The sequence below is a fragment of the Hibiscus syriacus genome, unplaced genomic scaffold, assembly GCF_006381635.1.
Source record: "Hibiscus syriacus cultivar Baekdansim isolate YM2019G1 unplaced genomic scaffold, ASM638163v2 tig00110890_pilon, whole genome shotgun sequence".
In the NCBI taxonomy this organism is placed as follows: domain Eukaryota; kingdom Viridiplantae; phylum Streptophyta; class Magnoliopsida; order Malvales; family Malvaceae; genus Hibiscus; species Hibiscus syriacus.
In genome coordinates, this window is record NW_024062900.1 from 1291067 (window position 1) to 1314223 (window position 23157).

At 33.1% G+C, this 23157-nt stretch overlaps 1 protein-coding gene across 1 annotated transcript; it reads right to left on the reverse strand.

Annotated features, from left to right (window-relative positions):
• Positions 1–388: 388 nt before the first annotated feature.
• Positions 389–22895, reverse strand: LOC120144929 (ATP-dependent helicase NAM7-like). Its single transcript, XM_039158878.1, is given in 6 exon segments — positions 389–944; positions 1011–1272; positions 2625–2949; positions 3020–3619; positions 3977–4243; positions 22794–22895. Coding segments are annotated over 6 exon segments (2112 nt in total).
• Positions 22896–23157: the final 262 nt, after the last annotated feature.

A 23157-nucleotide genomic window follows, 5' to 3' on the forward strand; every position in this document is an offset into this window, starting at 1 on the left:
CAGGTTTTTTTTATAAACCGGTTTTTTAGCTTAGTGAAAAATCCAGATCGGTTTTTATCCGATCAGGATCGGATTTAAATCCGGCTATGTGCATCTCTAGCAATGGCTACAAAAAAGATAATTATACCATAATAGAAACCAAGTGAATTGTAATTAATGGTGTTGCCATTTGCATTCCCATTTCTTGATAAGCACTCCATTTTATAATCTTCATGCCCCTTAATTTGTACCTCCTGCACTTGCACTGACCATTTCATTGGAACAACCAAATTCCTGTACATTTTATAATAATATTTGTTAAGGGCACTAACTTGTGTGTTACGGAATCAATATTATAGCTTTTAAGAAGACTTACCCTTCCAGACACTGATATTTGCACCTACTGATCTTATCCTGTGTATTCTTCAAAAAGGATGCGGAGCTTGTGAGCAGCCATGGCTATGTCCGACGAATCCACGATATCCCAAACCTTCAGAACTTGGATCCACACTGTATTCCCCTTCACCATCTCCACTTCCACACTCCAAACCAAATTCATCACACCACTCACAGGATACACCTCCATCAACCCAAAACAATTTTCATCAATCTTCATCTTCTTCTTCTTCTTCATGTTCTCATCACGCCATCCACTTGCAAGGTTTTCCAACACCTTAATCATCTGCTTATGTATCTCTTTGTTTTTTATGTACCCCATGGACTTGTTAAAGTCGTCTCCGAAGCAAACCCTCCATCTTGCATGCTTGAACAATGGAGAATCCCGGGTTAATAGAGTGTCGAATTGCTCAAGATCAGTCAAGGCTGTAACAACTGCTTCACCCAGATGCTCATCTTTATCAGCATTAAAGAAACAACCCCTTCTCTTCGCATCGGTAACTAGTTTCGTCCACACGGAATCGCTTTTAACCAATGTTTCTTCGTTCCCCAATATCCATAGGCAATGCCTGCAACAAGCAACGCCAAAAGTTGAGAATAGCAGAGGGACCAAAATCATAATATTATAATATTACCTTGCACGTGTCAAGGCAACATTTTCCCTTTGTGGATTGGATAGAAAACCAATTGATCCATTTATGTAGAATCTGACGGTAGAGATGATTATGACATCCTCTTCACCTACTTGGAATCCGTCGACTGAACGGATGGTGACGATGAAGCCCCTGTCTGAGTATCCACCGTAGTTCTTTTCAAGCCCCTCTTGAATTGCATGTACTTAAGCTGTGTAGGGTGATAAAATACCAATGCTCATTCTCTGTTTTGTTGCATTGAACCCTGTTTAAGAAGCAAACACGACATAATAATAGCATAACAATTATACATGTTTTTAGTGTTAGTGTCGAACCTAGGGTCATGATAATTATCTATAGGCATAGCCGGTCCAATGAGTTTTAATGCCTTGGGCGAGATAATAATTTTTATACCCCTATACTTGTACCATATAATAGACCAAACATATATAATTTTTTTAAAACAAAAATGTAATAGAAATTATAGTCAAATAATATCAATACTAATACAAACCAAAACCTACAAGGCTACAAATATCACCTAAAACGATGTCTTCGTGCATTTTTTTGAAGCAAAAACCTCTATTATTTTACGATAATAAAGACTTTGTAAAAATTGACTTTCGATGCTTAGAATTGCTAATCCGTTCAATCTATCTTGAGACATCGTACTTCGAAGATAGGATTTCAAGACCATCAATTTTGAAAAACTTCTTTCCGCGGAAGCAACCGTAACCGGTACCGTCAATAAAATTTTATATGCTATCAACACATTAGGGAACATATCCATTCTTCTTGCAAACTCCATTATTTGAATAGAAGTCCATGGACTTTCAGTTTAGAATATCGTCATTTTTTAATAGAAAATAACGGGTTTAGATCATAATGAATAGTTGGATGACCATTTTATAATTTTTAATAGTCAAGGGACTCATCAAAACAATACTCTATAGTTAGAAGACCATTTTATAACTTCTAATAATCAAGAGACTTAATAAAACTTTATGTTATAGTTGGGGACCATTTGTATACTTTACCTTATTATTATTTTTTTTAAAAAAAGTGGTGATATATAGCAGCAAAATGCTTTCAGCCCATATTAAATTATCCACCTTAGCCCAACTTTCATGCCCGAGCTTTTGGGAAAGGGGAAGAGACAAACGGATAATGGATCCAATGCTAACGCCGTCAAGTTGAATTTTTTTTAAAAATCTCCACTACCCGCTCCTTTATTTTCTCTTTGGTTCCTTCTCTTTCCATCAGATTTTTTCATATTTTCCCTCGCAGGAGTTCCTGCCGATCATCGCCAAAATCCGATGGTGCCCCTTCAAACATGTTGCCCTGGACTAAGGCCCATTTGACACATGTATTGGGCTGGCTCTGTCTATAGGTTGACAGGACAAATAGACGACTCTTAAATAATAAATTTACCTTTAACATACCACAGAAGTCTGTAAGTAGTTAAGTGGATATAGTTTGTTGGAAGATATGGAACTCGAAGCGTTTTGGAATTCTAAAGAATTCAATAGGCAGAAAAGTGATGGTAAAAGTACGATTTGTGGAAGAAGTTCGGAAGAGATAAGACATAAAACCATCCGTAGTTCACACGAGATATACCTTTGAAGAGGCTAGCAACTATGTTGCAAACCACTGCAACTTCCACCATATTCTTTTTACTATGCAGATGTCCAAACTGCTCCTTTCCATAGGCAAGATTGATGAATGAGTAGGCACCATACATGTTCCCATGCAGAAAACGCTTCTCATGCCTTCTATGTTTTACTATTGTGGCATCCAAAACCAACCCATCATAGAATTCCATATTTGGAAACGAGCTTATAGATGGATGCATTCTGTACTGGACATTGAATAGATGTTTCTTTTGTCCGAGTAACACGAGCCTTTCAAACCGGCTCCTTCCATATCCAGCCTCTCCTGATATCTGTTCAAGCCACAAATTATGACTTAAAAGGCGATGAAAGCAAGAGCGACAAGGATATAGCATTGAGAACCTTGCTTCTTATCATTGCAGGCAGTTGCCGTTCATCTACTACGAGAACGGCATGGCGGAGACCGGGAAGTTGAAAGGGAATGGTTGATTCGCATTCTTTCCGCTGAGCAGCTTCATCGATAACCAAAAGATCGAGCGGTCGTGTCTGTTCGGTATTCAATTTGTAAGAGCCTGATGCACTGCAGAAAAGTATGCATGCATTGTCCAAGCACAGGTTCTTGATCATGAACCTTTGCATAAGTTCTGGAACTCGAAATGAGTGACCGAGTGATTTGAGCATCGGGAGACAAGTTTTTATTGCAGCTCTCAACTCTGCGAAGCGACCGACGAATTCGCATTCTTTTCCGGTGTCATAAAGGGTTCCCCTCAATCCCTCATCTCCTAGAAGAGCCAGCAACAACAGGCCAACTGTTTTAGTCTTCCCTGTTCCTGGAGGACCCCATATGAGTTTGACACTATTTTGATGGCGGCATCTCCATGTCTTAATGCAACTTGCAATTGCAGCTTCTTGGTAATCACTTAAACCGTAAGATTCGAATGAAGGAATGGTTCCCGACTCCGAGTTGTTTTCCAACAAGCACACGGCACAATCTTCTTCGTACTGCAAGTAAACATAAAGCAAGATTAGCCAAGTGAAAAGACTTGTAAGCATAAATACGGATCGAAACGGTACAGTTGCTTACATCTACATTCATATGAATAACTTTGTAGATCATCTGCAGGTTCCTTCGTAAAGGATCCGGATTCAAAGCTTTCCATATTCGAATATTGGTAGTCAAATTAGTTAAAAACACAAAAAAGAGATCATCATGCTTCTTTGATAGCTATGCATCTTTTGTTCAATCACGACCGACTTCGATGACCAAATGGAGATTTTATGGTCGTCCACTGCTTGGACATATGCAAGTAGGAAAGGCATTGTAAGCCGGTTCAAATCGCTGATGCATCTCCGTCTTACGTCGGTAAGTGCTGCAAGGTCTCCACCCTGCGGTCGGTATGTTACTAAATCGGTCCGGTTAGAGTTTCGCAAAACAATTTTATAAGAAAAATGGATCGGGGCTCGGTAGCTTATGTCCCTTTCAATGGAAGAGAGCTGATACGAAGGCGCCCGAGACAGCCTCGTCATGGCTGAAAGCAAGTCTGCATGTGTTTCCACAACAAGAGGAACAATAAAGGAGCTCAAGTATTCTGCAGTAGAAGTGAATGTCCCAGGGATCTTCCTCACCTGTTCAGTTCAATTAAGAACACAGGGATACGTAATTATGATCAAAGTAATCATATATAGGGTAATGTACACAAATGGTCTCTCAACAATATGGTGATATTTTGTTGAGTCCTCCGACTATTAAAAGTTACAAAATAGTCTCACAATTATAAGTATTGCTTTGTTGAGTTTCATGACTATTAAAAGTTACAAAATGATCATCTGACTATTTATATGTTCCAAAATCATCTTTTTCGTTAAAAATTTAATACGGTTTGAGGTGGATGTTAACATGTTGACTAAGATATAGTAAAATATGATCTCAGAAGCTCAAAAAACTATCATATCTCAATCAACATTTTAACGTCTAACTCAGACAACTAATTTTTTAACGGAAAAGGATAAGTTGGAACATATAAATAATCGAGTGATTGTTTTATAACTTTTAATAGTCGAGAGACTCGATAAAGCAATGCCATATAATCGGGGATCCTTTTAATATATATATGGGAAAAATAAAACATTAGGATAAGATGATATGAGATTAAACAAAAGTGTAGAAGCAATTGCAAAACTTGAGATTTGTATAGATTGGAATTAAGGGCATCTTGAATGGACCAAGAGAACACCAAATCTATCAAACTAGTTGATGTTTCCTCCATAGTTGAAACAACTTCTATCATTTGCATTTATAAATACCAGAATATGGGACTTCAATTTCAAAAGGAATAAAGATATATGTCAAAGCACAAGTAAAGTTAAGTATGCAATCCTTTGCCAACTAACTTTCCCCCCACATCTTCACCTCTTATTAGGGATGGTCATTTTACTCGTACTCGATGGATTCCGATCCAATCAAATTGATATTTTATTTTGAAAATTCAAGTTTGGTTTAAGTTGATTTTTTTTAGGGTGTGATAAGAGTTGGGTTAGGTTCAAGTTTATGATGAGAAAAATCAAACTTGATCTAATATAATATTATAATTATCCTTTATATATTTAGAGATAATTAAAATAATACTTCTTTTCATTTTTAATTAAATCTTTATTTTATCTAATAAAACTAATTTTTAATGTATATATTTAGATTGAGTTAGATAAGATATGAATACAAATTTTAACATAAAATATCATACTAAATTTTAGGTCGGATGATATCTCTACTAAATCCGTATTAAATCGAGTACAAGAGAAAAATTTCAATTTTCAAATCAGATTTATGACCAAAAATCCAACCTAAACCAGACTCGTTGTAATATCTACCATTTATTCTCAAAAGGTGTTTCATTTCATTCATCTTCATCATAAAAAAAACTGCCCCCAAACATCAAACAAGAGTGACTTGATTAGCTACATTTAATTTTCAAGCTTTGACTATTATTATAATTAATTCATGTTTGCTAGGGCGTGTTCAACTTAAATGAATGGGTAAATTACGTGAACTCAATAAATAATTTCAGATTTAATTCATATGAAATAATATCATTTTAATAATAAATCTTAAAGTATGGGGTGAATGTGTTAAGTTTTCTATGAGTCAAGTACATCCTCGTTATTCTAGAAAAATTATTAAATTTAGTTCATTGTATTAAAGAAAAAGAAAATACATTCCCATTTTATTGGAAGAAATATTAAAATTTTAAACTATTTTTTAGTTTCTAGATTCACTATTGAAATATACATGTAATAAAAAATATTCCCTATGTCTGATTAAAAGTCCCTTTTAATTTTAAAAATTGTCCATTTAAAATGCCATATTAGAAAAATAATTTATATTTCTTTCTTACCGTCATATCTCTTACTTTTTATTATTATTATTAAAATAAATTAGTTAAATCTATTAATCACCTTTTAAGAATTATAGGACAAAAAGTAGTAAATTATATGAAGTTCAAAAAGGATAATAAACAAAAGTTAGAATAACAATCAACTTTTTTTAGGGCATACTCAACTTAAATGAATAGATAATAATTTAAGAAGTAATCAATATGAGATGATATATTTTAATTCTTCAATAATATAATAATATGAAAATATCTAAGGACCAATCGTAGTTGAACATCTATTATTTTTTTGTTCTACTTAGAGTTTGTTTTCTCTAATTAAAAATAATTTTTAAGAGATTTTTGAATTTTTAGAAGAAATATACGAAATATTGTTTATTAGATAATCTTTATTACAGATTTCTTAATATATGTTTTCAAAGTGTTTGTATTCGATTTTAATTTTATCCTATCATTGGGCAAACACATTTTGTTGGTTGTCCAAGTTGTTTTTTTTTATATTTTCTTAGGTCGTGAATTCTAAATCCAATAGGAACACTCTCATTCTTTTCATAAAGTTATCGTTATGCTCCCCTCTAAATAGGATTAGGATTATATTTATAATTTGTCAATAAATGGGTAAACTACAAGACTGATCACTTTTATTAAGTTTTATACACTTTTACTCATTGAATTCAAAAGATATAGGCAAAAAAAAAAAAAAAGCAGAAGTCCTTGTACTTTTGAAAAAAAACAAACCCAATGTAGTCATTATATTATTTTTTTTCTCTTAATGTAGCCCTTAAACTCAAAAAAAACTCAATATGATCATTTGGCCAATGTTTTTTCATTGTTGACCGTTACAGAATTGCGTGGCAGTTCATAATGCTAACGTGACAATCTACGGTGATGACATCGTAATCTAGGGTGACAGATTAACGTGGCAGATGGCATGACAGATGAGCTAAATTGATTACTTAAACATGGTAGATAGACTGTCATATCAGCATTGTGGACTGCCCCGTTAGTATCGTGAACTGGCACACCAGTACTGAAACGATTAACAACGAAAAATGTAAAAGGTTTGTTTTCAAAAGTAAAAGAACCTCTGATGCCTTTTGCCAAAAATATAATATTTGGTTTCTTTTGTTTTTATTTAATTAAGATGTGGTTAGTGCTAGTTAACTGTCATTTTGACCTTTAGCGAATTGCTGATGTGGCACAATGAATAAATAAAATTAAAAAGGGCAATTACATAAATGATCATTAATGTTTGATAAAATTTTTATTTTCTCGATCGAAGTTTACCCTTAACAATCTTATCACTGTTATACATTTGTGTTTTTAAGGTTTATTGAATCATTTGTTGACGTGACATAATGAATATATAAAAAAGTGTACAAAACCTTTCTTCTCCATGTTATTAAGTTTTGGGTAAAGTACGTAAATTGTAACACCCCCAACCCGTATCCGACCCGGATACGAGTCCGAAGTGTCACATTGACTTTTCAAACCTTGACTCTTAAGAAAAATCCCGGGAAATTTAAAACTTTATTTAAAACAAAATACAGACTTTATCAGAGTGCTCGTACTTAATGACTTATTACATGCCAACACTTTATACATAACCAAAAACATACTTTATCAAATATTTCTGATCTGATCTTTTGGTAAGGAAAACTGACCTGTCTTGCTCCGCATCACTCCTTACTCTTCTCGAAACCTACGTGTGAAACAATCACACGCTAATTCGAAGACTTAGTGAGGCATAACCACTTATAATGCACTTTAAAACATATATTGATACATGCATGTTCTGTTCTATCATGTTATAGCAATTCCAGGCATTTTTCATATCGTATAGAATCATATCAGATTAATCGCAGTAAATTCATACATACACATAATTCATCATTCACATGTTATCATATAATCACATACTTTTTCAATCAAACACTATACACACAACATCATATAATTTCTATAGCATTTATCATACACTAACTTATATTGTTCATATCTCTGGATTAGCCCATGTATATATGTGAGAACTATCGATATGTGAGTCTATAGAGGTTGTGCACTATGCTGTCACCACAGCTCGTATAAATGCACCGAAGTGCCCGTAGAATTGCACCGAAGTGCCCGTAGAATTGCACCGTAGTGCCCGTAGAATGATGTCCATAAGGACCACGTAGAATTCCTTAAGAATCATATACATATACTATGGATCAAGTATGTGTCTTTCAAGACTTCACACAGGTTCCAAAGGATATACATATGTCCTAAAGAACCAAATAAACCCTCGACTCTTGGCATGCCAACTATACCCCTAGCTCTCATGACACATAACATGGGCGTTATCATTTATTCATTTCAAATATTCACATAAACTTGTAATTCACTTTCACATATCACGTATCACATAGCTTCTTTTCATATGATCACATAGTCCCGTAGTTCACTTGCACGTAGATCATTTCCATATAATTCACATGTCACATATGTCATGTTTTCATATAATTTCTATCATTTCTCACCCAATCACCTTATTCATATAAACATACTTATCATATCTTGTTCACATAAGATCATATACTTCATATAATATCGAAACACCTAGAACACTTTACGTAGCTTATAGTCATAAGTTTTGTCTCGTATCATATACTTGTTTTCACATATATTTCCTATCAATTCTTATACCATCACATAATTCCTTTAACATACATAACATATCATGTAACATTATAATAGAAATACTTATAAGTCATATCACTTAAAGCACATATACTTATAGTCACATTTCTATATCTTAATCGTATGCCTTCTCTTAAACATATATATTCACATGTTCAGGTAATTCACCATTTCATCACATAATTGGGTATTCATATAACTCATTTCATTCCATTTCATATCTATCTATATATATATATATCCTCAAGATTATCCTAATATAAATCATATAGCACTCTTATATTTCGTATTCATCTAGGGCAGACTATAAACATATCTCACTCTATTATTTATATATATCTAATCTGTTACTTAATTCAATTCTTATAGCTCTTATAATCTTCTCATATAACTTCACAAATTCTATCATTCAACCATGTTATAGTTTTATTTAAACCTATGAATCTTTCCCATCTAGCTTATCTTATACGTTCATCTTATCATTTATGTTCAAATCCCTAGTTGGTGTACTATTTTCACTTCATCCTATAGATCAATATTATCCAGCTTATTTCACTTATCATAATAATATAATTATATTTTACTATGATCACATAGTTTATATCTCATACTTTGCTTCTCATGTTCACCTATATCATGTCATATGGCTCATATCTTTCTCATGCAGTCACATAGTTCAGTTTCACATATGTATATATATATACATTATATAGCACATACTTCTCATAACATTACATTCAAAAGCATGTCAACACATCATGTCATTCATATACGTATAATCATATATTCATGCATTCTAACATAGGAAATAGACTTGTCGCAAGTCTTATTTCCATTTAGCACCATAAACTAACTAATATGCACTCACCTGGCCTCACTAGCCAAATCCAATCTCTTATCTTTCCCTTGATCGATCTTACTTGCTAAACGTTCCGGAATTGCTTTATGCGTAGAATCTACATAAATGTACATTTCGAGACCATCATTAGATACCTACACCTTGTAATTGGATACTATCAATTTAAACGAACTTATTAAATCCATATCCCCAATTTTCCTTTAGGGGGAATCGGTTCCCCCCTATGGGGGTATCGGTTCCCCCATGACATACTGGAAATTCTTGTTCGTTTGAAGGGGTATCGGTTCCCCTTGAATGGGTACCGATTCCCCTTGCCCAGAAATCATATTTTCAACCCGAAAATTACTTCATTTCCTCAAAACTTCATATATCATCCCCTTTCATCCTTAACTCTAGTACACATACTTAAACAATCTATCATTTTTTCATCTTAAACCTCAAAATTCTATCTTCCATATAAGATTCAAAAATCATACCAAATTTCCAATGTGTTCTAATCCCAATTCTAACACTTCCTACCTCTTAATTTAATCCTTGACAAGTCAAATTCAACTTCACAATCTATTAACTCCTTCCATATCAAAATTCACTTAAAAATCATTTTTCTTAATTCTCATAACTTGTTAATCTTTGAGGTTTAAGCCCCCTAAAGCTTTCCTTAATCTTTCTTAATATCCCAAGAATCAAAACAAGCTTTAAAACGAAAGAATTAACCAACTAAAGACTCACTTACCTTATACCAAGCTTCACGGTGGAGAGGAGGAAGAAGAAGACTGAAGAATGCTCTGGACTCTTCTTCATACGTGCTTATTACCCTTAAAAAATTATAAAAAATCTTTCTGGTCAAATGACCATAATACCCTAATTCCTTTAATAATTACCAAATAACCTTCAATATATTCAAATAATAATTGAATTCTTTCATTCTTCTACTTTAGTCACCAAATTCTGAAACTTTACAATTTGGTCACTAACCCGGTATTGCGGATGTTACAAATCCCCTCCTTTTAAAAAAATTCGTCCTCGAATTTTTCACTAAACAACTTAGTAAGAACATATCTTCTAATGTTCTTATGTTACTTCTTTACTTAATCCTTCTTTCTCTTAGTTCTTCAACTACCTTTTTCCTTATACATCCTTATCCTGTTACTTATCATATATCCAATAGCATCAGTTATCACTCAAAATCCTTAATCAATCAAAATTCTTTATCAATCTTTAATTACCTTATAACCATACCAAACTTGTATTTCGTCATCCTTTGACCAAAACACAACTTTAAATCTTCTTCAATGTGATTAAATCTATACTTTAAGGAGTCAAACAATATTTTCACATCACTTTGTACACTTGTTTATTTCTATATCAAAATTGTCTCGGTACTTCCATAGTCATCGTATCTCCTTTAAATCAATCCCTTTCATTTCTTATTCCTTATTCCTACATAAATCATATATTTCCTTTCATGTTCACATACTCTTGTCTTATTATATACTCATCTTTATGTACCAATCTTCATTGCATCCTCATACTTTAATAACCCATTTCTTATACAAAGCTCATTCTTTATCATTCTTATACTTGTATTTTTTCCTGAAGGTTCCATGCAATACTTATCTCAGTTCTACATCATAGCTATCTGCTCAGAGTATACAACCATATTCAAATTCACATCGTAATCAATTAACTCAACTTTATCTTTTCCTTCAATCTTATTATTCTATCCCTTTTACTCTGACAGCTAGTCAATAATATATGTTCAATCTAGGGTACAAACCCTAATCAACCAACACATCCTGTCAAATCGAAATTATCTTAAAAATTCACTTACTCAACTTATCAATTTCACCTCTTCTCATACATCCTGAAATTTCTTTTGCTCAAACTCAACATTCTGACTTCCTGTGTCTTATAATCTGATCATCGATATACACATTCTCAAACTCTTCTTATCAATCCTCAGCTTTATTTAAATACCAATTCTTACTTCCTTTTCCTTTACTATACCACATTACTATGATCCAAATATGCAACTGTATCCAGATCCATTGCAGATCTGGTTATATATCCTGAAAATATTATAATCTTATAATTCCAGTACATTTTATCACATACTCTAGGTAGCCAATGCTAACTCTTTCCATCTTAACTGCAAACCCTTATCATAAACATACTCTTGTTATGCGCAATATTATCACTTCGTTCCAAACTCATAAGCTCTGACATATACATCTTATACGCTTGTCACTGATGCACTTATCCTTGAGTTCTATACGTAATCATCACGTCATTAGATCTTTTAACATTCTTATGGTGACACCCGTTCACCATATTCTATCTTATTCACATAATAGCAAAATACTCTACATCGTTTTTCCGATTCCAAACGATGAAAATTTTCTATCATTATTCAGATATGATTTCAGCTTTCGGAAATCAACTTTTGATCTTACTAGGCATTTCCTGAGGTGTCCGCTCTTCATCCTGCCTGGCCAGGGCAAGTGAATAGCTATCACCATCAGGAATATCACCTTTCACTTACTTCGAAATTATCACGATCGGATTTCTACTGTGTTAAACTATTCTTATTTTATTAGCAAGACAACGTATTCCTTACACTATCAGATCAGAAATTTTCAATCTATGTTGGCATGTACACCTTTGACCTTTTGGACTTCGGTTTATGCCGAGAATCGGCTAAACCATAGCTCTGATACCATTAAATGTAACACCCCCAACCGTATCCGACCCGGATACGAGTCCGAAGTGTCACATTGACTTTTCAAACCTTGACTCTTAAGAAAAATCCCGGGAAATTTAAAACTTTATTTAAAACAAATACAGACTTATCAGAGTGCTCGTACTTAATGACTTATTACATGCCAACACTTTATACATAACCAAAAACATACTTTATCAAATATTTCTGATCTGATCTTTTGGTAAGGAAAACTGACCTGTCTTGCTCCGCATCACTCCTACTCTTCTCGAAACCTACGTGTGAAACAATCACACGCTAAGTCGAAGACTTAGTGAGGCATAACCACTTATAATGCACTTTAAAACATATATTGATACATGTTCTGTTCTATCATGTTATAGCAATTCCAGGCATTTTTCATATCGTATAGAATCATATCAGATTAATCGCAGTAAATTCATACATACATAATATCATCATTCACATGTATCATATAATCACATACTTTTTCAATCAAACACTATACACACATCATATAATTTCTATAGCATTTATCATACCACTAACTATATTTGTTCATATCTCTGGATTAGCCCATGTATATATGTGAGAACTATCGATATGTGAGTCTATAGAGGTTGTGCACTATGCTGTCACACAGCTCGTATAAATGCACCGAAGTGCCCCGTAGAATTGCACCGAAGTGCCCGTAGAATTGCACCGTAGTGCCCGTAGAATGATGTCCATAAGGACCACGTAGAATTCCTTAAGAATCATATACATACTATGGATCAAGTATGTGTCTTTCAAGACTTCACACAGGTTCCAAAGGATATACATATGTCCTAAAGAACGAATAAACCCTCGACTCTTGGCATGCCAACTATACCCCTAGCTCTCATGACACATAACATGGGCGTTATCATTATTTCATTTCAAATATTCACATAAACTTGTAATTCACTTTCACATATCACGTATCACATAGCTTCTTTTCATATGATCACATAGTCCCGTAGTTCACTTGCACGTAGATCATTTCCATAATTCACATGTCACATATGTCATGTTTTCATATAATTTCTATCATTCTCACCCAATCACCTTTATCATATAACATTATCATATCTTGTTCACATAAGATCATATACTTCATATAATATATCGAAACACCTAGAACACTTTCACGTAGCTTATAGTCATAAGTTTTGCTCGTATCATATACTTGTTTTCACATATATATTTCCTATCAATTCTTATACCATCACATAATTCCTTTAACATACATAACATATCATGTAACATTATAATAGAAATACTTATAAGTCATATCACTTAAAGCACATATACTTATAGTCACATTTCTTATATCTTAATCGTATGCCTTCTCTTAAACATATATATTCACATGTTCAGGTAATTCACCATTTCATCACATAATTGGGTATTCATATAACATTCCATTTCATATCTATCTATATATATATATCCTCAAGATTATCCTAATATAAATCATATAGCACTCTTATATTTCGTATTCATCTAGGGCAGACTTATAAACATATCTCACTTCTATTATTTCTATATATAATCTAATCTGTTACTTAATTCAATTTCTTATAGCTCTTATAATCTTCTCATATAACTTCACAAATTTCTATCATTCAACCCAGTGTTATAGTTCATTTAAACCTATGAATCTTTCCCATCTAGCTTATCTTATACGTTCATCTTATCATTTATGTTCAAATCCCCTAGTGGTGTACTATTTTCACTTCATCTATAGATCAATATTATCCAGCTTATTTCACTTATCATATAATATATAATTATTTTACTATGACATAGTTATATCTCATACTTTGCTTTCTCATGTCACCTATATCATGTCATATGGCTCATCTTTCTCATGCAGTCACATAGTTCATATACATATATAGCACATACTTCTCATAACATTACATTCAAAGCATGTCAAACATGTCATTCATATACGTATAATCATATATTCATGCATTCTAACATAGGAAATAGACTTGTCGCAAGTCTTATTTCCATTTAGCACCATAAACTAATAATGCACTCACCTGGCCTCACTAGCCAAATCCAATCTCTTATCTTTCCCTTGATCGATCTTACTTGCTAAACGTTCCGGAATTGCTTTATGCGTAGAATCTACATAAATGTTTCGAGACCATCATTAGATACCTACACCTTGTAATTGGATACTATCAATTTAAACGAACTTATTAAATCCATATCCCCAATTTTCCTTAGGGGGAATCGGTTCCCCCTATGGGGGTATCGGTTCCCCCATGACATACTGGAAATTCTTGTTCGTTGAAGGGGTATCGGTTCCCCTGAATGGGTACCGATTCCCCTTGACCAGATCATATTTTCAACCGAAAATTACTTCATTTCCTCTCAAATACTTCATATATCATCCCCTTTTCATCCTTAACTCTAGTACACATACTTAAACCAATCTATATCATTTATTTCATCTTAAACCTCAAAATTCTATCTTCCATATAAGATTCAAAAATCATACCAAATTTCCAATGTGTTCTAATCCAATTCTAACACTTCCTACCTCTTAATTTAATCCTTGACAAGTCAAATTCAACTTCACAATCTATTAACTCCTTCCATATCAAAAATTCACTTAAAAACTCATTTTTCTTAATTCTCATAACTTGTTAATCTTTGAGGTTTAAGCCCCCTAAAGCTTTCCTTAATCTTTCTTAATATCCCAAGAATCAAAACAAGCTTTAAAACGAAAGAATTAACCAACTAAAGACTCACTTACCTTATACCAAGCTTCACGGTGGAGAGGAGGAAGAAGAAGACTGAAGAAGCTCTGGCTCTTCTTCATACGGGCTTATTACCCTTAAAAAAATTATAAAAAATCTTTTGGTCAAATGACCATAATACCTTAATTTCCTTTAATAATTACCAAATAACCTTCAATATATATTCAAATATCATTGAATTCTTTCATTCTTCTACTTTAGTCACCAAATTCTGAAACTTTACAATTGGTCACTAACCCGGGATTGCGGATGTTACAAATCTCCCCTCCTTTTAAAAAAATTCGTCCTCGAATTTTTCTAAACAACTTAGTAAGAACATATCTTCTAATGTTCTTATGTTACTTCTTTTACTTAATCCTTCTTTCTAGTTCTTCAATACCTTTTTCCTTTATACATCCTTATCCTGTTACTTATATATCCAATAGCATCAGTTCTTATCACTCAAAATCCTTAATCAATCAAATTCTTATCAATCTTTAATTACCTTATAACCATACCAAACTTGTATTTCGTCATCCTTTGACCAAAACACAACTTTAAATCTTCTTCAATGTGATTAAATCTTTACTTAAGGAGTCAAAACAATATTTTCACATCACTTTACACTTGTCTTATTTCTATATCAAAATTGTCCTCGGTACTTCCATAGTCATCGTATCTGATCCTTTAAATCAATCCCTTTCATTTCTTTATTCCTTATTCCTTATACATAAATCATATATTCCTTTCATGTTCACTACTCTTGTTTATTACTTATACTATCTTTATGTACCAATCTTCATTGCATCCTCATTACTTTAATAACCCATTTCTTATACATAACTTCATTCTTTATCATTCTTATACTTGTATTTTCTTCCTGAAGGTTCCATGCAAATACTTATCTCAGTTTCTACATCATAGCTATCTGCTCAGAGTATACAACCATATTCAAATTCACATCGTAATCAATTAACTCAACATTTTTCCTTCAATCTTATTATTCTATCCTTTTACTCTGACAGCTAGTCAATAATATATGTTCATCTAGGGTACAAACCCTAATCAACCAACACATACATCCTGTCAAATCGAAATTATCTTAAAAATTCACTTACTCAATTATCAATTTCACCTCTATTCTCATACATCCTGAAATTTCTTTGCTCAAAACTCAAACATTCTGACTTCCTGTGTCTTATAATCTGATCAGCGATACACATTCTCAACTCTTCTTATCAATCCTCAGCTTTATTTAAATATACCAATTCTTACTTCCTTTTCCTTTACTATACCACATTACTATGATCCAAATATGCAACTGTATCCAGATCCATTGCAGATCTGGTTATTATATCCTGAAAATATCTTATATCTTATAATTCCAGTACATTTTTATCACATACTCTAGGTAGCCAATGCTAACTCTTTCCATCTTAACTGCAAACCCTTATCATAAACATACTCTGTGTATGCGCAATATTATCACTTCGTTCCAACTCATAAGCTCTGACATATACATCTTATACGCTTGTCACTGATGCACTTATCTTGGTTACGTAATCATCACGTCATTAGATCTTTTTAACATTCTTATGGTGACACCCGTTCACAATTCTATCTTATTCACATAATAGCAAAACTACTCTACATCGTTTTTCCGATTCCAAACGATGAAAATTTTCTATCATTATTCAGATATGATTCAGCTTTCGGAAATCAACTTTGATCTTACTAGGCATTTCCTGAGGTGTCCGCTCTTCATCTGCCTGGCCAGGGCAAGTGAATAGCTATCACCATCAGGAATATCACCTTTCACTTACTTCGAAATTATCACGATCGGATTTCTACTGTGTTAAACTATTCTTATTTTATTAGCAAGACAACGTATTCCTTACACTATCAGATCAGAAATTTTCATCTATGTTGGCATGTACACCTTTTATGACCTTTGGACTTCGGTTTATGCCGAGAATCGGCTAAACCATAGCTCTGATACCATTAAATGTAACACCCCCAACCCGTATCCGACCCGGATACGAGTCCGAAGTGTCACATTGACTTTTCAAACCTTGACTCTTAAGAAAATCCCGGGAAATTTAAAACTTTATTTAAACAAAATACATACTTTATCAGAGTGCTCGTACTTAATGATTATTACATGCCAACACTTTATACATAACCAAAAACATACTTTATCAAATATTTCTGATCTGATCTTTTGGTAAGGAAAACTGACCTGTCTTGCTCCGCATCACTCCTTACTCTTCTCGAAACCTACGTGTGAAACAATCACACGCTAAGTCGAAGACTTAGTGAGGCATAACCACTTATAATGCACTTTAAAAATATATTGATACATGCATGTCTGTTCTATCATGTTATAGCAATTCCAGGCATTTTTCATATCGTATAGAATCATATCAGATTAATCGCAGTAAATCATACATACACATAATTCATCATTCATGTATCATATAATCACATACTTTTCAATCAAAACACTACACACAACATCATATAATTTCTATAGCATTTATCATACCACTAACTTATATTTGTTCATATCTCTGGATTAGCCCATGTATATATGTGAGAACTATCGATATGTGAGTCTATAGAGGTTGTGCACTATGCTGTCACCACAGCTCGTATAAATGCACCGAAGTGCCCCGTAGAATTGCACCGAAGTGCCCGTAGAATTGCACCGTAGTGCCCGTAGAATGATGTCCATAAGGACCACGTAGAATTCCTTAAGAATCATATACATATATAGGATCAAGTATGTGTCTTTCAAGACTTCACAGGTTCCAAAGGATATACATATGTCCTAAAGAACGAATAAACCCTCGACTCTTGGCATGCCAACTATACCCCTAGCTCTCATGACACATAACATGGGCGTTATCATTTATTTCATTTCAAATATTCACATAAACTTGTATTCACTTTCACATATCACGTATCACATAGCTTCTTTCATATGATCACATAGTCCCGTAGTTCACTTGCACGTAGATCATTTCCATATAATTCACATGTAACATATGTCATGTTTTCATATAATTCTATCATTTCTCACCCAATCACCTTTATTCATATAACATACTTATCATATCTTGTTCACATAAGATCATATACTTCATATATATATCGAAACACCTAGAACACTTTCACGTAGCTTATAGTCATAAGTTTTGTCTCGTATCATATACTTGTTTTCACATATATATTCCTATCAATTCTTATACCATCACATAATTCCTTTAACATACATAACATATCATGTAACATTATAATAGAATACTTATAAGTCATATCACTTAAAGCACATACTTATAGTCACATTTCTTATATCTTATCGTATGCCTTCTCTTAAACATATATATTCACATGTTCAGGTAATCACCATTTCATCACATAATTGGGTATCATATAACTCATTTCATTCCATTTCATATCTATCTATATATATATATCCTCAAGATTATCCTAATATAAATATATAGCACTCTTATATTTCGTATTCATCTAGGGCAGACTTATAAACATATCACTTCTATTATTTCTATATATAATCTATCTGTTACTTAATTCAATTTCTTATAGCTCTTATAATCTTCTCATATAACTTCATAAATTTCTATCATTCAACCCATGTGTTATAGTTTATTTAAACCTATGAATCTTTCCCATCTAGCTTATCTTTACGTTCATCTTATCATTATGTTCAAATCCCCTAGTTGGTGTACTATTTTCACTTCATCTATAGATCAATATTATCCAGCTTATTTCACTTATCATATAATAAATTATATTACTATGATCACATAGTTTATATCTCATACTTTGCTTTCTCATGTTCACCTATATCATGTCATATGGCTCATATCTTTCTCATGCAGTCACATAGTTCAGTTTCTATGTATATATATACATTATATAGCACATATCTATAACATTACATTCAAAAGCATGTCAACACATCATGCATATACGTATAATCATATTCATGCATTCTAACATAGGAAATAGACTTGTCGCAAGTCTTATTTCCATTTAGCACCATAAACTAACTAATATGCACTCACCTGGCCTCACTAGCCAAATCCAATCTCTTATCTTTCCCTTGATCGATCTTACTTGCTAAACGTTCCGGAATTGCTTTATGCGTAGAATCTACATAAATGTACATTTCGAGACCATCATTAGATACCTACACCTTGTAATTGGATACTATCAATTTAAACGAACTTATTAAATCCATATCCCCAATTTTCCTTTAGGGGAATCGGTTCCCCCCTATGGGGGTATCGGTTCCCCCATGACATACTGGAAATTCTGTTCGTTTGAAGGGGTATCGGTTCCCCTTGAATGGGTACCGATTCCCCTTGACCAGAAATCATATTTCAACCCGAAAATTACTTCATTTCCTCTCAAATACCTCATTATCATCCCTTTTCATCCTTAACTCTAGTACACATAAACCAATCTATATTCATTATTTCATCTTAAACCTCAAAATTCTATCTTCCATATAAGATTCAAAAATCATACCAAATTTCCAATGTGTTCTAATCCCAATTCTAACACTTCCTACCTCTTAATTAATCCTTGACAAGTCAAATTCAACTTCACATCTATTAACTCCTTCCATATCAAAAATTCACTTAAAAACTCATTTTCTTAATTTCTCATAACTTGTTAATCTTTGAGGTTTAAGCCCCCTAAAGCTTTCCTTAATCTTTCTTAATATCCCAAGAATCAAAACAAGCTTTAAAACGAAAGAATTAACCAACTAAAGACTCACTTACCTTATACCAAGCTTCACGGTGGAGAGGAGGAAGAAGAAGACTGAAGAATGCTCTGGACTCTCTTATACGTGCTTATTACCCTTAAAAAAAATTATAAAAAATCTTTCTGGTCAAATGACCATAATACCCTTAATTTCCTTAATAATTACCAAATAACCTTCAATATATATTCAAATAATCATTGAATTCTTTCATTCTTCTACTTTAGTCACCAAATTCTGAAACTTTACAATTTGGTCACTAACCCGGTATTGCGGATGTTACATAAATGGTCATTGACTATAGGATATTATCTTATTGAATCTCTTACTATTAAAAGTTATAAAATAGTCCCTCAACTATATTAAAAGTTATAAAAATAGTCCCTCACTATATGGTGATACAATTAAAATATATGAATAGTCGAGTGACAATTTTGTAACTTTTAATAATCGAGAGACTCAATAAAATAGTAACCTATAGTCATGAAATTATTTTATGACTTTTAATAGTCGAGAGACCCAACTAAGCAGTATCATGTAGTCAGAGATCATTTATATACTTTACCCTAAAGTTTTTATAGCTTGAGCTTTATAGAATCATTTGTGTTTTTCTTGCTCTCATTTTTTATTGCAATGTCTCTAACATGGCAATATGTATTTTTAAATGTGGTAGAATCCTCAACAATCGACCTTCTTTACCAAGCAAGGAGCTAATACGACAGGCTTTGAAATACCTGCTGCTTCACTTCAGTCCTCTGTTTTGAAAATCGGACCGGATCGGTCGATTTAACCGGTTCAACCGGGAATCATTGCTTAGTCCGGTTCAATCTAAACCGGTTGAACCGCTATTAGTGAACCGGCCAGAACCGTTGAACCGTTCGAACCGGACCGGCTGAAAACCGGGAAAAACTGGGATTTTTGTTTTTTTTTTTAAAAAAAATTAAACCAAACAATGTCTTTTGTTAAACGAGTCAAGTCGAACTCGAGTATTGCTGAGCTCGACTCGAACTTGAAAACTTTAAAAGTAAGCTCAACTCAACTCAAACTCACAAGCTAAAAATTATCAAGTTCAACTCAAACTCGAAATATAATATTGAAACTTGAACTCAAAAAGGCTTGAACTCAAAAAAAAAATTAGAAGCTTGATTGAAGCCTAAAATTCGAGCTTGATTGAAGTGAAAGAATAGTTCACTCAATGCTCACCAAAAGACTCCATGATTTTGAATGTCAAATTACCTCTATTATTTATAGAGTTAGTTGTGATGCGCTTCTATGTTTCTTAGCAATGTGAGATTGTTTTGTTCTCATATAGTTTACTCTTTAGACTTTTGGGATGCTCTTCTATGTTTCTTAGTCATGTGAGATTGTTTTTTTTAAAATTAAACCAAACAATATCATTTTATTATGATTTTTTTAACCCCAAATTTATTTTTAATTATAGTTATATAATTATATTTATTATTTAATATGTTACCTTAAATATTGTTGTAGTTAATTTGAATAATTTTGTTTTACTTGATTTTATGGTTTTTAACTTATATATGTTATGACTTGCTTTGAATATGACTTGTGATATAAAAAATTATTAATTAAATAAATATTTTTAGTATTTTTATTTAATTTTTTAAATAATTATGACGTCGTCCGGTTCTTCCGAACGATCGGACTGATTTAACCAATTGAACCAATAAACCGATAGCATGACCGATTTGCTAACCAGTCTGGTTCTAAAAACTATGCTTTCATTTGTTATCCTCTCGATTGTTCTTTTCATGACCGCATTTTTGTCCCATTAGCAAGAGCCAGGTAATCACCATTTTTATCCAACCTCTTTTTATATTATTATTATTATTATAAACAAATCATTATAAATAAAACTAAAAAAAATTAAATTTCAAACCTATTACTCCATGTACCACTTAAATTGTTTCTTATTGACTTTTTTAATCAATTTTTTTTTAAAAAATTTACTCATTATTAGTTAATATTTATTATCGATAAAAATATGAAAAATATATTTTAAAACATTCAATCAATTAGTTTTGAAATATATATTATAAAATTTCTTTTTTTTAAAAAAAAATTGACTTTTAAAAGATCAATAAAAGATAAATGTTGACTTTTAGCAATATCAAGATTCAAACCAACCAAAAACCTTGTCATTGTTACTTCTCGATCTTCTTCAACGTTGACACTAATCATGGAAACTTCCATCTCCTTATAATAGTCTTTAAGGCTCTCATTCTCTTGTTTGAGATTTTACAATTTCTGTGACTTATCCCTTGTTTGAGATTTTACAATTTCTGAAACAAGTCACGATGGTAATGTACATGAATGAATCTTCTTCTCATGATCCCATTCATTTCATATCAAGTGTTGATGTGCCTTTCTCCAGTTCGTTTGTTTGTCAGTTGATCCCATCAAACCAGTGCATAATCAATGAATTCCATGGCTGTTATATGCACCTTCTTTTGTTCTGAGTAGTTATGACACTTAAAGTTATGATCCACTTTTGCTTCCCAATCCAAATATGTTTTAGGATCGGTTTTACCTTGAAAAGGTAGAATGTAGACTCAGATGCTATTGAGGTTATCAACGAAGAAAATTCTATCTCCTGGATTCCTTGGAGCAATTTTTTCTGGCACGGAGGTAATACAAGTTATCCAACTACTTAACAAACCAGACTAGCCCAACCAACCCAAACAAAATTAGCTCAAATTAGCCCAAAACCTAAGTTTTAGTATAAAACTCTTGGGTTTCATTCTAACCTTAGCTGTCGCTCCTCGTAGGTCATTGGATATATTGATGATCCAACGACCAAGATAGGCCATACATTAGGATTTTCATATTTCTAGTTGTCGCCTATCCCAAATCTTCAAGCCGTCGCCGCCAAAGGAGACTCATCAACTTCAAGTTGCTGCTGATCATCAAGCACCGTTGAGCTCTAGTCGATTCAACAACCAAGGCAAATCCCTTAATAACCGGCGCACTTAGTGCCTTTATCGCTGTTCCTTTGATGCACTCGACCGACGACTGACATGCCTGAGCCAGAGCTTTTGTCATCGTACGAAGTATGTGGAGGTGAGAGAAAAGGGAGCCCCGTCGATCACCTACAAAAACCGGGGACATTAAAAGGCCATACATTAGGATTTTCATATTTCTAGTTGTCGCCTATCCCAAATCTTCAAGCCGTCGCCGCCAAAGGAGACTCATCAACTTCAAGTTGCTGCTGATCATCAAGCCACCGTTGAGCTCTCTAGTCGATTCAACAACCAAGGCAAATCCCTTAATAACCGGCGCACTTAGTGCCTTTATCGCTGTTCCT